The sequence below is a fragment of the Ciona intestinalis genome, chromosome 1 (genome assembly GCF_000224145.3).
Source record: "Ciona intestinalis chromosome 1, KH, whole genome shotgun sequence".
NCBI classification, from domain to species: domain Eukaryota; kingdom Metazoa; phylum Chordata; class Ascidiacea; order Phlebobranchia; family Cionidae; genus Ciona; species Ciona intestinalis.
Window position 1 is genome coordinate 6,913,176 of NC_020166.2, and position 15,619 is coordinate 6,928,794.

At 33.2% G+C, this 15,619-nt stretch overlaps 2 protein-coding genes across 2 annotated transcripts in view; one reads left to right on the forward strand and one right to left on the reverse strand.

Annotated features, from left to right (window-relative positions):
* Nucleotides 1-10: 10 nt before the first annotated feature.
* On the reverse strand, nt 11-2,437 carry LOC100177245 (uronyl 2-sulfotransferase-like). Its single transcript, XM_026835135.1, has one exon. The coding sequence runs from the start codon at nt 2,372-2,374 to the stop codon at nt 1,370-1,372; it is 1,005 nt and encodes a 334-aa protein (XP_026690936.1). The 5' UTR covers nt 2,375-2,437; the 3' UTR covers nt 11-1,369.
* A 1,000-nt stretch (nt 2,438-3,437) lies between these two features.
* The window catches only part of LOC100185933 (multidrug resistance-associated protein 1-like), a 22,256-nt gene continuing 10,074 nt past the window's right edge, over nt 3,438-15,619 (forward strand). Inside the window, exons 1-23 of the mRNA XM_009864120.3 lie at nt 3,438-3,632; nt 4,182-4,358; nt 4,761-4,886; nt 5,259-5,396; nt 5,713-5,829; nt 6,180-6,301; nt 6,604-6,732; nt 7,637-7,719; nt 8,080-8,206; nt 8,470-8,647; nt 9,098-9,218; nt 9,450-9,583; nt 10,091-10,192; nt 10,552-10,653; nt 11,157-11,303; nt 12,005-12,159; nt 12,404-12,530; nt 12,862-13,038; nt 13,351-13,419; nt 13,501-13,599; nt 14,108-14,191; nt 14,461-14,566; nt 14,708-14,807. Of these exons, the coding sequence (XP_009862422.1) occupies nt 3,594-3,632; nt 4,182-4,358; nt 4,761-4,886; nt 5,259-5,396; nt 5,713-5,829; nt 6,180-6,301; nt 6,604-6,732; nt 7,637-7,719; nt 8,080-8,206; nt 8,470-8,647; nt 9,098-9,218; nt 9,450-9,583; nt 10,091-10,192; nt 10,552-10,653; nt 11,157-11,303; nt 12,005-12,159; nt 12,404-12,530; nt 12,862-13,038; nt 13,351-13,419; nt 13,501-13,599; nt 14,108-14,191; nt 14,461-14,566; nt 14,708-14,807 (2,759 nt within the window). The 5' untranslated portion in view covers nt 3,438-3,593. The remainder of the gene's footprint in view (nt 3,633-4,181; nt 4,359-4,760; nt 4,887-5,258; nt 5,397-5,712; nt 5,830-6,179; nt 6,302-6,603; nt 6,733-7,636; nt 7,720-8,079; nt 8,207-8,469; nt 8,648-9,097; nt 9,219-9,449; nt 9,584-10,090; nt 10,193-10,551; nt 10,654-11,156; nt 11,304-12,004; nt 12,160-12,403; nt 12,531-12,861; nt 13,039-13,350; nt 13,420-13,500; nt 13,600-14,107; nt 14,192-14,460; nt 14,567-14,707; nt 14,808-15,619) is intronic.

Sequence of the window (15,619 nt, forward strand, 5' to 3'; positions counted from 1 at the left end):
TGCCAAGCTCTGTTATTTGAATTTATTTACAAAACCAGATGCGCAATTTTGAATACTGACATTACAGAGGTACGGGAGTGAAACTAGTGTGCAGAAACAGCAGCAACAGTTCAAAAGAAGGCAGATAAACATACAAACAAACCAAAAATAGTTAAAACTGATCAGAAAAAGTAAGCCAACGAGATTATTATTATTAGTTGAAATTGATTTACAGAAATCCCAGCAGAATGCAATCATTGTTAAACAGTAGAAACTTTAAACATTGGAATGTTAAGTTGTAGTTCAAATAATTATTGTGCCATGTGCTATAATGTTACATAGAATTCAGATATGAAGTCAGCATTTAAAATAAAGACATTTTATAACAAGGTAAATGAAAAAATCATTTTTTTGTAATAGTGCAAGATATGAATGTATTATAGTGTAAAAAGCAAGTTTTAAATTAAAAGTACCGTGACATTGCTGTGCTAGTTATTTATACTGGCCTGCTTCAGCACAGTTTGTGAAAAACAAAGTGGTGAAATATTTTAACATAACCCGTATGAAAAATAAGATGGTGGTAATTTATTCAACAATATTAAAGAAGAAGATCAACTGCTTCAAAGAATAATAGAAAGTAGAAAGCTCTACTTGAGTTATACGGTTGCTTTGTTAGTGTGAGTACAAAACAGTGTTGCGCAACTTAAAGTCGCAGTAAAAAATTCATTTAATATAAATGAGAAATTTTACAAAATTGTGTGTATATATGAAGGTAGTGAAAACACTAATAAACAGTAAACAGCACCAGATAAGTTGCAGTAAAAAATTCATTTAATATAAATGAGAAATTTTACAAAAATTTGTATATGCAGGGGCGTATACAAGGGAGGGGAGGGGGGTCACGGGGTCCAATGCCCCCCCTTTATTGAATATTATTTTAAAAATAGTTTTTTAAATAGAACCCCTCTTTTTTAAAAATAAAGAAGTCATTATTGTAGTTTAAAACCGATCTTACGTGTTAGGTATTCTTATTATTTTCGTTACTATTTATGTCAGTCAGGGTATCTTTTAATTGAGCATGTTACAATTTATGCGAATCCCCCCCTATTAATTCCTGGATACGTCCCTGTATATGCAGGTAGTGAAAAGAAAATACTAAACAGTAAACAGCACCAGATAGTCTTGTGAGTTTTGATTGTAAGTGTTATGGAAGGCACCTAAGGAAGTCAGAATTAATCAAATAAATGTGACACAGTTAGCATTGTGGTGTCATGTCTTTAACTGCAGTTTTGTAATACTGAGATATTAAATACGGTAACACTAAGATAATGTTACTATATGAAGGTTGAACTAGTTTTACAAAAGTATAAAAAGCAATTGAATTGTACCGTTAAACCATAAACTTTGTGTTTATGTTTAGCTGTAGTTTCAAGTTGTTGAATAAGGCTTTCGTAAAGTTATAAAAATCATACTCCAGCACCATTCGTTTTTTCAACTCAACATATGCCTCGGGTGAAATTTTCTCTTTACCGAGAGTGGACGTATTAATGTTTGGAGCACTTTGTAAATCTTTCCACACCTGAATAGCTCCCTTAAAATGATGTGGTAAAAGTTTTTCAAAGACGAGCAATGAGCTTTCGAAATCCTCCAATAAGCCAACAGCCAAGTAGTTTTCTATTAAATGTCTCTTTGCACGATTTAAACTTTCAGGAGTGGGATGTTTGCACATCAAATCCTGCCCACAGAAATAAGGTACAATGTACCACAGTTTTGAAGTACTGCATTCATAGTGGTTGCTTAACACACACTCGCTGATGCTCATTTCCAATTCCCCCCTTTTCCACGGCTTTACTTTGCGGCCATGGGCACTTCTTACATCTCCGTATCTTTTGAAATAATACTGGGACTGAAACCTTTCGATTGGGTCTCGTATCATGTTAATATACAAGGGCGGACTTTGCCCAAACTTCTGAAAATTTATGTAATGAATATGACGAGAATATAACATCGGCCGCTTCAAACTTTGAATTAACTCCACTTCTGTTTTTAAGTGCATAATATTAGGTCTTGTGACGTTGGAGATATTTGATGGGAAGAAGTTGAAATGGTTTATTTTGGAAAGCTCAGATATGATGTTGTGCATAGATCGACTGCCACATTTACCAACGCGGTTGTAAACCAATCGTGAAAAGTGGCGATTGTCTTCCTCTGTTCCTTGTAATCTCCCACGGTGGTCATAACCCTCTGCTCCCATCTGGTGGCCCGTTTCGTCAGGTCTTGGATAATTCCGAGACATGTAAACAGGGCTCGATCTGTATCCATAAAATGCAGCACATATCATCAGAGATGAAGTTATCATGACAGCAAAAAATACATTACGCATTTGAGTATTCATCTTCAACTAAAGTCTCAAGACCTAGTGGGGTAAAATGGATAGACAGCTTGGTTACTAGACAACAAACAAACTTTGGTAATGGTTTCCTTTACAGAGAAATACACACGGTGATTCATTATAGGACCATCCTACATGCGTGTGCTGGTCCCTAATGGAGTTGACATAACGTGCACGTATTAATGTATATGTTTGCGTAACAATTAAAAGAGCCACGGTCACATTATACGAATAATTTAAACAGTTAAATGATCAGAATAAAATTTACCTAGCGGAATTCTAAATGTCATATAAACTATGCGAATTTATTCACGTTTGATCTATCGGCGTATATAGCTAATGGATTAGGCCAACTAACTTTATATTTACGTTAAATTAACAGCTGTCAATCTTGCCTGATCGCCGAAGCGAAGTCTTTATCTGTCGTTAACCGATAAGTGCTGCTTCTGTAAACTGACCGATACAACTCAACCAGAACCGCTTGGAAAATACAAACAAGAACCACCGACTATGACGGTACAGGAAAACGAAAAAAATGCCCGCGGCTCACTTACTGTTTATTTTCACGTCACAAATAATCAGAATTGAACAAGGTGGTTATAGTACCTAGTAGACAAAGTGAGCAGTTCCAGCGACCATTTTCGGTACATAGTAGTGGAACCAAGTTTTCAGACTTTTAAAACATTCTTTTTTTTTCATTTACCTCTGCCGACAGTTTTGTTTATACACGTACCAAATCACCAGTTTAGATACTACATAGATTTTATATATTATACCATACATACAAACACATTTATCCCCAAGCAATTTCAATTCCAAAAGAGCAGAGTCGGACTCTGCAAAAGAGTATGCGGAAAAGCAGCATGTTATCGTAGCGTACAAGTAAAAATAAAATATATCCTTTTTCATGAAATTTAATTCACACAAGATTATTTTACGCCCTTAAAATCCTTGTTAATACCACTGACTCAAGTAATTGTGCTAATTTAAATTCCGAAAAAAACTTTTGTAAATTGAAACACTGTGGAAATCCAAATTTTTGCCTAGTCATGATGATATGAAATATTCACGTCAACAACAAGCGTGAAGCAAACTCAGTCACTCGGGATTTTACCGGTTAGGCAGAAGTGGTTGTTGTGCCTACTATATCCGGTCGTGGTAGCTGTGCTCTGCTTTTAGCAGAAAGTTGTCACCCTAGACATAACGGGCGTGTAAAATCGCAATGGACTTCAAGCAATTCTGTGGAGACGAAGTGTTTTTCGTAAGACTTTTTATTTTTAAGACTTTTATTGAAATTAAACCGTCTAATTCTGTAGCCTAAATATTTTTTTGGAAAATATTACAATTTATTAAAATAAGTTTACGTTTTCTAATTGGACGAAATAAGATTAAAGGTAATTATTAATATTAAAATTAAATATATATAAACTTTATTTTGTTTAAATATATTAGACATCCAATCAGCATCACTTAGGTCATATATAGTACTGTGGGGAAAGATGGGACACATTTAGCACATTATATCCTGATTGGGTTTTAAACAATTAACAAAGGTCCATGGGAGTCGTAAGCATAGGGTATAATAATTTTTTGAATGTTCTTTGTTTACTACGTAAATGGGACGAGAAAATAGAATGAAAAAGTGCTCCATCTTCCCCCACCCTACTATATGTAATTAAAAAAACACCTAAAAACAAAACTTGGACTTTTGGAAAAAAAAGGTTACGTAACATTACTGCTATTAAATAATGTGAATGATCATAACAAGACTCTTTAAACTACCATGTTAAAACTTACTTAATTTCTACAGGACAGTAACAAAGTGTTCAACACTACCAATCCAAAGTTCAGTCACTGTTTTGAGAAACTTGTATTTGATCTTGGGCCATGTGTTTACCTTTGGCTTTTCTCAATTCCATATTTCTTGGTGACAAGAAACTCATACCATTCTCATATCCCTGTATCTGCATTGTTCAAAGCTAAATTGGTAATTTAGTAAATTTAAATATTTATAAATAATCTAGAAGTGTGAAATTTCTGTTTTAGCTATGATTACCTATTATATATATTTTATAAATAAAAATTAAAAAGAAAAACTATGCAAAACCTTTATAATTGTGATATTACAATGTTGTTTTATTAATTTGAAGTAGAATATCATCTTAACTTGTAATGATTTATTTGATATAACTTCACTATCAGGTGCTAAGTGCATTTAGGTACCTTGCAAAGTTTATAAATGATTAACCCACAGTTACATTCATACTGGTAGTAGGCTAATTGCTTACTTACACATTTTAAGAGTTTATAGATTCTTACAATTTAAAAACTTTTATATATATATATTTCTTGTCAAAATATTACTTAATTTTTGTTCAATTTTTTTTAGTTATTCACCTTCATATTATGGGCTCTAACTTGGGTTGACCTTGGTCGTGGTATATGGGAATGGTATAATCAGATTCAAATACTGTATGTGGATCTTGTTACTCCACTCATTGTTGGAGTTACAATGGTAAGTCATTGAATTATCAGACATGGGCTAATCTTCGTCCTAATTCGGTCGAAATCCTTTATTAATGTTTAGTGATAAAATAAGCTACAATTAAAAAGTTTGTAGCATGTAAGTTTACTTATATTGATATACACATGTTATTTTTCTTTATAAAATCCATGAAGTGCCTAATATGTGTTATATTCACCTCAAACAGCCCACACAGAGATAATTGAAAATGGATACACTGTTTTATTACATCATAAATAATTTAGTTTGTCTTCCTGCTAAAACTGTTTTGATTTCAAAATAAGCAAAATCCATTGTACCTACTAACTTCATTTAATGCAACCTATACTGGTTAAAATAACTAAATGATTTTATCCACTACAGACAATTGCGTGTTTCTTCATTTTCTTTGATCGATTGAAAGGAGTTCGATCATCAGGGTTACTCACCATATTTTGGATTCTGTTCATTTTGACTTGGGCTCTTGTGTTTCGAACCAAAGTACAAATGTTACAAAATGGGGTAGGTGCTTTTTTGCTTATTTATTATAGATTTTTTTCCTTAATAACGACTCTTTTTTGCGTTATCGACTCTTTTTTTAGAGTCAGTTCATTCAAATTAAGTAAAACAAGATAATGGTAACGAGATCTTTTAAAAGTTTTAAAAATATTCTCACTAAAATAATATTTCGTGAATCAATAACAAAAACTTAGTGACCATAAAAAATATTACACGAACATGAAACCATAAAAGGCAAATACAGATACAATTTTGCATCCAAATGTCCAACATTAATAGTTCATTATATAATAATCATAACTTATCAACAATCTAACAGAACCTTTCTTATGGAGACATGATGCGGGTTGTAACTTTCTTCATCTCATATGCTTGCATCATTGCTCACTTTATCATGAGTTTCTTTGTTGATTTACCTCCAGCCCATGAACCTCGGGTATGTAGTGTATGCAGGTGCAAATATGAGTAGGCATGAGCTACATGGGTAAAACACTATGCTTACTTCTATTTGAAAATGACATTGAATTGAGAAAAGTTTTTTAAAGCAAATATTTAAATGCTTAAAACTAGCTAGAATAATTTCTAACTTTCTTTTATATATCCAAACTGCTGTCCAATCTGTGTTCTATAAACCGAAATATCTATGTGTCTTTGGAATTATTTTTAAGGACATACCGCAAAATATTTAAACTTGCAACCCGAAACCACTAACCAATAGCTTGTACTTCACCCACTCTGTATCACTATTGCTTTAATATATCCTTGTTTAAATTACCAAATTTTTAGGATCCTTTCGGAGACGAGCGAACAGAGGAAGAGATCATCGCTGACATGAAGAGAAGAATAAATACTTCACCGGAAGTTGCATCTTCTTTTATATCAAGGATGTTTTTTGAATGGTTTTCAAAGTGAGTGTCACAAGATAACTAGAACCAACTCACTTTGTTATATTAAGATTGCTTTAGGGCATGTGACGTACTTATAAGTTCACTTGCATACACTGATGACATAGTAATTAAAGTCTAGCACTAATTTTTGACATAATAGGAATTTTATCATAAATTGTTGTAATATTGGCATCAATATGCTTATCCCATTATACTGGTAAAATCAACAAAAGATTTTTTTATAAATCTATTTTTAGTTTAAATTTGCCTATTCTCCTTACCATACTGTATTGCACCACATGTAATCATTATTACATCACAAGGATGATTATGAGTGGATACAAACACCCATTGGTGGATAAAGACTTGTGGGATCTCAACCGTGAAGATAAATCTGGTCGAATTTCTAAAAGGTTCTTGAAGATCTGGAATGAAGAAAAAGATAAATATGTGTAAGTTATTGCAAAGGTCTTGAGCATAACAATATCTTTAAGTTTAAACAAAAGTTTTATTTAAGCATATGCAGTATAATTGTGAACCTGTTTAGTTGTGCCTATTTTGGTTCTAAAATATGGTGAGGTCCATGCGGTAGCACCCGGGATCCAGGTGTTGGGGTAATGGGCCATTTATAAGCTAAATCCTAGGACCCATGGCTTGCTATGGGACCCCACCCACATATAATAGAATAGAAAAGAAAAATTCTTGAAATTATGTCAGTAGTTTCAGTTTTAAACATTTATAAGTGGTTTTTGTATTCTAAGAAATCGAACAATATTGCCCACCACATAAATATATATATTGCCCACCCTCATTAATATGAAAAGCAATGTGACCGGTGGTCAATATTTGCTAAACCTATCTTTCATATACTTTACTGACAGTTCTAAAGAAATTGTTTGATTTTTTAACCGGTAAAATTTAAAGGCGTTAAAAGACATGCAAATATTTGAGTTCTGACTAAGCCGTAACCGCATATTTAAACTCTTACTCATGCTTGCTTTGCTGGTATATATAAATATGGTGAGTTGCGCAAGATTGTTGTAAGAATGTTGTGGCCAATGTTTTTTCAGTGGTTTCAATATGTACGCTCTACGTGTGATGGTTGTTGAGATATAAAACAAAATAGTTATAAAGCATAAGCACTAACTCGTTGTTATTTTGTTTCTTTTATGTTATTTTCCGAAACCTTCCCAAATTTTATTCATTCCATGGTTGTTTTATATATATTTTTTATATATATATATATTGTTTTTTCAAATCATACTTTGATCAAATACTTTTATATCAAACAAGACCTATTGTATATTGTTAAACAATGTATAACAATGTCAAATATTAAAAATTAACAAATTTCAGAAACACCAATGAAAATGATGACGATGAAACGGCCACTTTTGAAAGCTCTGACAGGGAAGTTCTCATTGCAACCCCATCCAGTGGTAAGTTGTGTTAAACACAAGCGCTCATTATAATTTCTGGTAACACATTATGATGAGCACCTAAAATGGTGGCATCTGAAATGTCCTTTTAATTTTAACCGTGGTATTTTGATTTTCCCATTCTATACCATTCTATTTAAATATTGTGATTAGTTTCCAATCGAATTTTAGTCACTTTAGGTGCCACATACTTTTTAAGTGTGGTATTCAGGTGCCACAGACTTTCGGCTGTGGTATCTATGTTCCACTGACCCTCTGTCGTGGATGCCACAAACTTTGTGGTATTTATGTGCCACAGACTTTTATATTAAATTTCCAGGGTTGATTACTCAACATATTTTTCTCCTTTCTACAAAACAGGCAAAAAGGTTGGAAAGCCTTCGTTATTCAAAGCCATGGTTCGAGCGTTTGGACCTTACTACTTGCTTGGATCTGTGCTCAAAGTTATCAATGATTTGCTCACATTTGTGTCTCCACAACTACTCAGGTGTGTTGTGTGCTGGTGTAGCTTGTTATTAATCTCGTTTAATTTGTGTGAATTGAAACCAAAACTTGCAAAATTATCAACAAGTATAAAACTACAGCACTCAGTTTATTGCAACACTCAAAATAGAAACAACATTGCTAATAAAATATGTTTTAATAGTATGTACAATGTACCGATCACAATCTAACAAATAGTCAGACATGCAATTATGCTCACCCTATCTGTTACTTTAAGTTTAATTTTTAATAATTATTTTTCCCCAGCGCTATGATTGCATTCACTTCTGCCAAGTATGCCCCCATGTGGCAAGGATATGTTCTGGCTGTCCTACTTTTTGTCACAGCAATTCTACAAAGCATTGTCCTTCAGCAGTATTTCCACATTTGCTTCACTGTGGGCATGCGAATGAGATCTGCTGTTGTGGCTGCTGTGTATAAAAAGGTAAAGAAATTGATTAATTGTTTCTACAGGATTAGTAGCTTTCTGGCATGATTTATATTTGTGTTGGCACAAGTATTGTAAGATCCTGCCCACAATATTTTGGCAGATTTAGTATGTATTATTGTTTTGGTGTAATCCGTAAAACAGTAAAAGTCTCTTTGTTGGTTTTAAATAAACAGTCACAAAGTTTTTCGTTTGTCGTTTCCAAAACACGGCAACAGTATAACCACTTTGTACAAATTTCAAATACTTCTGTTTGTAAATAATAGTCTGACTGCAGCAAATTGTAATGATAGCTGTTTGAGTACCGAATAAAATATTTATCCACTGCTGGCAGTAAAAACACAAGTTATAGAAGGCATAAAATGTTAACAAATTTCTAATTATTCAAAATATTCTTTTCACAAAAAAGACCTAAAGTACTTTCATATATTGTATTCTTGTATTTAGGCAATGGTGTTATCCAATGCTGCACGCAAGGAAAGCACAATAGGAGAGGTGGTCAACCTTATGTCTGTAGATGCACAAAGGTTTATGGACCTTATGACATACCTCAACACTGTATGGTCAGGTCTGTATATTTTCATATAGGTGTGTGCCAAAAAATATTGTAAATTTAGCAGCATAGTTGATGTTATTATAGTACACATTTTAGTGTGTAACTGTCCGTTAATTTGACAAAACCTGATTTAAAATAAATTTCTGCTAAACCTTTAAAACACGTAGTATCAGCAGTATTGTGATTTTATATTACTTCATGTCTTCATATAAAACTAAAATTTAAGTCTATGTTCCCCTACAGGACCTTTCCAGATCACCCTTGCAATATATTTTCTATGGCAAACCTTGGGAGCATCTGTTCTAGCTGGACTTGGAGTTATGTTGTTTCTTATTCCAATAAATGCATTGATTGCAAGGAAGACACATCAACTGCAGGTAAAAATATTTCTTTAAAAAATATTGAGTGGTATCTTGCGATGTCAATATAAATTGGGTTGATCCTAAAAATGTTGATTTTGAACTCATAACAGTTATTGTACTCTATATCTGTATGATCCTTGTCGAGGTCCTGGGATTTAGACCAAATTTGGTCTGTAACCCCAACACCCAGGCTGCTTATGTATTTTGTAATTTTAACCAATGTATGACTCGTCCAAGACCTTTACTCTCATGTTATGGATTACGACTTGCCACAACTTATATCATAAACTAAGTAGTTCATAAGCTGTTAGAAAGACTTGTTTTCCTTTGTGGTTGGAACATTTTTATATTATCCGAAAATTTTGTGGTCAAATTTAGGTAATTTTTTTTATTTCAATGCTTTTTTTAATTTCTAAGATGTCGCCATCAAAATTTAAGTCATCTTAAAAATTTATTATTTTTTAAAGTAGAAACCTCGTTTATAGTTTTATTGGGCTCCTGTTAAACTAGTTGTCTCTTCAGGTGAAACAAATGAAACTGAAGGATGAAAGAATTAAACTGATGAATGAAATATTGAATGGGATTAAAGTGTTAAAGATGTATGCATGGGAGATGTCTTTCAAAGTAATTTATTTTATTATAATATTGGTTTGATTTAGTAATGTTTTATTCCATAGGGGTGAGGTCTTTTGGGGGATAAAAGCCAGAGTAGGCATATTACTCTTTTAAATTGAGTTTAAAAGATATTTTACAAAATGTTACATATATTTCTATATTTGTTACAAGTACACAAATTTAAACAGATTAACACTACATTTCTAAATTCAAAAATGGCGGCTGTAATTTGGGAAAACATGAAATGAATTTATGGTTTTACATAAACACACACATACTTAAACTGTGCTACATTACAAACTCATATACGGTGTATAAACATTGCCCATACAATACAGCTTAATAATGTTGGTTAAAAAATTCCACAGGAAAAAGTGCAGACCATTCGTGACAAGGAACTTTCTGTGTTACGAACCGCTGCTTATCTTAACGCAGTTGGTTCATTCACGTGGGTTTGTGCTCCATTTTTGGTGAGTGGGAATAATGTGTTTCTGGAGGTTTAGGAAGGAAATGCTTTGTTTACATTAGTTGTGTATGCTGTGGTGGTACTATGTGTACATTTGCATTATAAAATTGTTTATGAAATATCATGCATATGAAATACTATGCATATGAAATATTATGCACATGTGAAATACTATGCATATGAAATATCATACATATGTTCATGAAATATCATGTGTTAAAATATATTAATATGAGTAGTTTAGGTGTAAAATAAAGCATGGTGATATATTATTACTAACATACAGACAATAGTCTAAAGCGTTATCTAGTTTATGAATTTAAAAAATTCTCTTACCATGTTGTCAAATACTAAACATGGTATTATAGTATATCACTGAAAAGAGAAAAAACTAAGTTAATTTTTAAAATTTGAAATTTGTACCATAAAAATTAAAACACATACATCTATAAAAATGTTTAACCTGAAAATTCAGAGATATCTAAACCTTTTTCTTCCTATTCTCAGGTTTCTCTAACCTCGTTTGCTGTTTATGTTTTATCTGATAAAACACACGCACTGACCGCACAAAAAGCTTTTGTGTCACTTTCTCTCTTCAATATCCTGAGATTTCCCCTTGTTATGCTGCCAGCTGTCATTGCAGCCATAGTTCAGGTAATTATAACTTCCAAAAAACAAAACCTGGTTGTAATAATGCCAAACCGCACATCATGTTTTACAAGTTATCAGTGGACTTAGAACTATATACAAGCATTAAAAAGTTGTTACAGGCTAACGAATTACTTTTTTGACAAAAAAAGCACTGCGGTTTACACCAACAATAACTCTAACATTCTGCTGTATACATACAATGTACTGTATACAGGCATTAAAAACATATTACAGGTTAACATTTACTTGTTTGACTAAAAAAACACCGCGATTTACACCAACAATAAGTCTAACAATCCGCTGTATACATACAATGTCCCAGGTGCTTAGGTTACATATTAAAAGTCAGTTACTGCAATGATGTACTGTCCCATGGGGACACGAGTACATGACCCAGTTTATCATTGTTTTAAAACGCACTGACCACAAGCAAGGCTTGAACTTCCAACCATAATATAGAATCATGCAGAATAATGTCACGCAGATCAATTGTTTTTTTATGTTAAAGTAACTATCTGTAAAGACCCTTTACCTTTGCTTGAGCCATGAAAAAACTTTAATTTGGTTTTTTTTATTACATTAATTTTGTAAAAATCTTAAATTTAAAATTTTTTTCAAAGATAAATTTAATAAAAAAGTTCTTATTTATTTTTCAAAAGTTTTGTAAAACTCCTTAATAACTAATTCCTCTTAATTTCCCCCAGGCTAGCGTGAGCTTAAAAAGATTGAGCAATTTCCTTGGAGGAGACGAATTAGATCCGGATGCGGTGGATCGCTCCCCCAATGCTCCCGGGGAGGTCGTGGAGGTTGAGAATGCTACGTTCACTTGGAGCAAGGACGAAGAACCGATCTTAAAAGAGTAAGCAATCTTCTTTTTTAAAGTTGGGTCGCTTTTAAATGCAATTTTTATACGGATTTGTCTGTTTAAATGATGTACTTCTTCAATGTACAGTAATCTTCAAGCTTTTTGTTATTCCTGTTTATGTAATAGGTCAACTGTTGCCTAAACCTCATGTCCCATGGCATGCTATGCTGCTGGACCAACAAAAATAACTAGAACCTTGTAAATATGCACAAGTAAAAACACAGTCTTTTCTCCATAGCATCAACATGTCTGTACCACATGGTTCACTTGTTGCAATTGTTGGTCAAGTAGGAAGTGGGAAGTCTTCACTCATATCAGCTTTGCTTGGAGATATGGAGAAAAAAGCTGGGAGTGTGGCGGTTAAGGTAAACTCTTTTAGTCCTGTTATATAAGTTATGTGGTAAAGTACATTAGCTTGTCCGGATGTAACTTTAATGTGCAAACATCATTGCATTTGCATCAATACTGCATAATATTTTATGACATATATTTATAATCACTTGTAATTGCTGTTCTGCTATCGGGCATCATGTGATGTAATATCTATATTTTACCAAGACAGAAGAAATGTTTGAATAAAATTGACCTTTTTTACACCTGTTTTACCAAGACTGTAAACAATACGCCATTAAACACTTTCAAGACATCATGCGCCAACAAATACCTTTCATGTTTTCATGATGATTTACTTTCCAGGGAAGTATTGCTTATGTTGCCCAGCAAGCTTGGATTCAAAACCTCACAGTTCAGGATAATATTTTGTTTGGCAAACCACTGGATGCTTGCTTATACCAGCAAACTATCGAGGCGTGTGAGCTGAAGGAAGACTTTGAAATGCTGCCAGCTGGTGACCAAACTGAGATAGGGGAAAGGGTAAGGATGGTGTGGGAATATTTAGTATTGTTGTCAGGCACCAGGGCGAACTTTTGAGTTTAGGCTCGGCTCTGCATAATTCTGTTGTTTTAGAAACATTTATTAATAAGTTATGGTTTTGGGGAAACATTAGGTATATGATGACATTTTGAAAGGCGCATTAGAACACTGGTGTTTGTGAAGAGATAAATACATTGCAATTGCATCACTTTTTGTTTCTGTATTTAAGGTATTTATACATAAGTATGACTGGAAACCATATATTGTTTCTTGCTTTGGATAATTGCTTAATATTTTTGTTTTCTTCAACAGGGCATCAACCTATCTGGTGGTCAGAAACAAAGAGTTTCAATCGCACGAGCTGTGTACCAAGATTCCGATGTAATAATGGGCATTATTGCATGACAACTTAGTTTTTACCCCAATGTTTGGTAGTGACCTAACTATAAATTATTGTTACAGGTTTATTTGTTTGACGATCCACTTAGCGCGGTTGACGCACACGTCGGGAAAAATATTTTTGACAATGTTCTTGGCCCGCGTGGATGTCTCAGGAAAAAGGTGGGGGAAATGGGTGATGTTGGGTCTATTCTATGTGGGTGAAATCCTCTTTTATCACTCGGGGTTGAGTCATATTTGATTCATTACTAAATGGCCAGCCTATGTACTTGTTCAACTTGTTCAAATAGAGTGATTTAATCCAGGACTCCAATGTAAACTATAGTGAGGTTAAAGTGTGGGGTAATCGGCCGTTCCTGCACCTAAATCCTAGGGCTCATGGTCATGGTGTGCGATGCCGGGGCCTCACCCACATAGAATAGAATATAGGTTTAAGTGTAAAGAATAAAGAGGTGTGTAGTTCGTGGTTAAAGTACTGACTGGTGTGTTGGTAAACTATAGGAAAGGAATAAGGAATGTGTGAATGCTGAACACACAGTATGAGTAAATTCTGCATACAATGTTGCTAATTCCTGCTTATCGGAGTTATATTTAACCATATTCATTATATTAAGGGTAACAGTTAGCATTCTGTATCCTGTTGAATTATAAATATATTTCATCATTATAGACTCGCTTGCTTGTGACACACGGAGTCTCTTTCCTGCCTCAAGTGGACAAAATCATTGTACTTGTTGGAGGCAGAATCTCGGAGGTTGGTATATTATTACATTAATCTGGATCAGATTGCTGAATGGTTTAGTTTGTATTATAAAATCATAAGGACTTGATAGAATAAGGTAGCTGGTCGCTCATGATGTATTTGGTAAAAAGGTTTTAATTTTTTACACAATTTTCACCCACACATAAACAACACAGAATAAAAGGTTTAAATATAATTAATATTTCAATTTGTTGATATCTTGCCTTATATGGTGGGTTGCTACGGTAGGTAAAGTTCTATTTACACAAGCCATGCCACAGGTTGGTAATTATGATGAGTTACTTGAGAAAAATGGAGATTTTGCCGAATTTTTACGAAACTACGCTCAACAAGATTCTGATTCTGAGGAAGAAGATGAATTATTAAGTGAGTATGCACCTGGTTGATAAGTTTTAATGAGGTTACAAACAAATAACAACAAAATACACCGAAAAGATATGTAAGTTCCTAAGGATTTTATGCATCACTGAAAAAAATAGCATTGTTAATCATTATGACATCACACAGCCCCTTCTTCACCAACAATCACCAACGACCAGTTTGAACCAGATGTTGATGCGGATGAAGCCGGTTCTGCTGACACCATCGCAAGCAGAAAGTTCCAGAGGTGAGAATTCAGATGATTATTTTTCTATTGTTTATGAAAAACCAGGAAGTTGTTTTTACACTGGTAGTTTTTAACCTAGATCCATATTCTTAAAAGTTAAACACTTATGAGTAATAATAATAAATTGGATAAATTGACTTACGGTAAAAGCAAGCTAAAAGTAAACTAAATTTATATTGTTTCAATGTAAAAAAAACAAAAAACTTCTGAATAAACTGACACAATCTGTAAAATTATTTGACTCAAAAATAAAAACAAATCGAAATTCTTAAAGGGGCATACCAACGAAAAATGAAAATTTGTATATGGGTAGATATGCTCAAATGTAACCTAAACGTACCATCAAAAGTTTGCCAAAACGATTTGAGTTCTAAAAAAATCGAGTGAAAAAAACCGCTGGAGTAAAAAAAATCGGCTGTTTCGACAATGCATGGGATTTCCCATAAGAAAAAAATTCACTCAACTTTGATCGTTTCTAGTTTCTAAAATACTGAAGAAAATTCAAATTTTATTTCTGGTTTGGTATAATGAATGCTTCTTCTTCAAGAATATATAAAAAAATTGTACAACATAGACTTTATTATGTTTTAATTTTTCGATTGAACGTAGGTACACACCAGATTATGCCGACTCAGCATATTTTCAAACCGAATTTTAAACACGAAAAACTGACTTTTTTATAAAAAAAATTATACAGTAGGTATTAGTGAGACATAATGAACTTTTTAATATAAAAAAAGTGCTAAAAATTTACTAATAAGAAAAAAAGTGCTGAGTCAGCATATTATATAGCTATGTTCAATCGAAAATTA

Bases quoted from the DNA above. Each gene is read 5' to 3' on its own strand.
- LOC100177245 (XM_026835135.1), bottom strand. From the start codon at position 2,374: ATGAATACTCAAATGCGTAATGTATTTTTTGCTGTCATGATAACTTCA.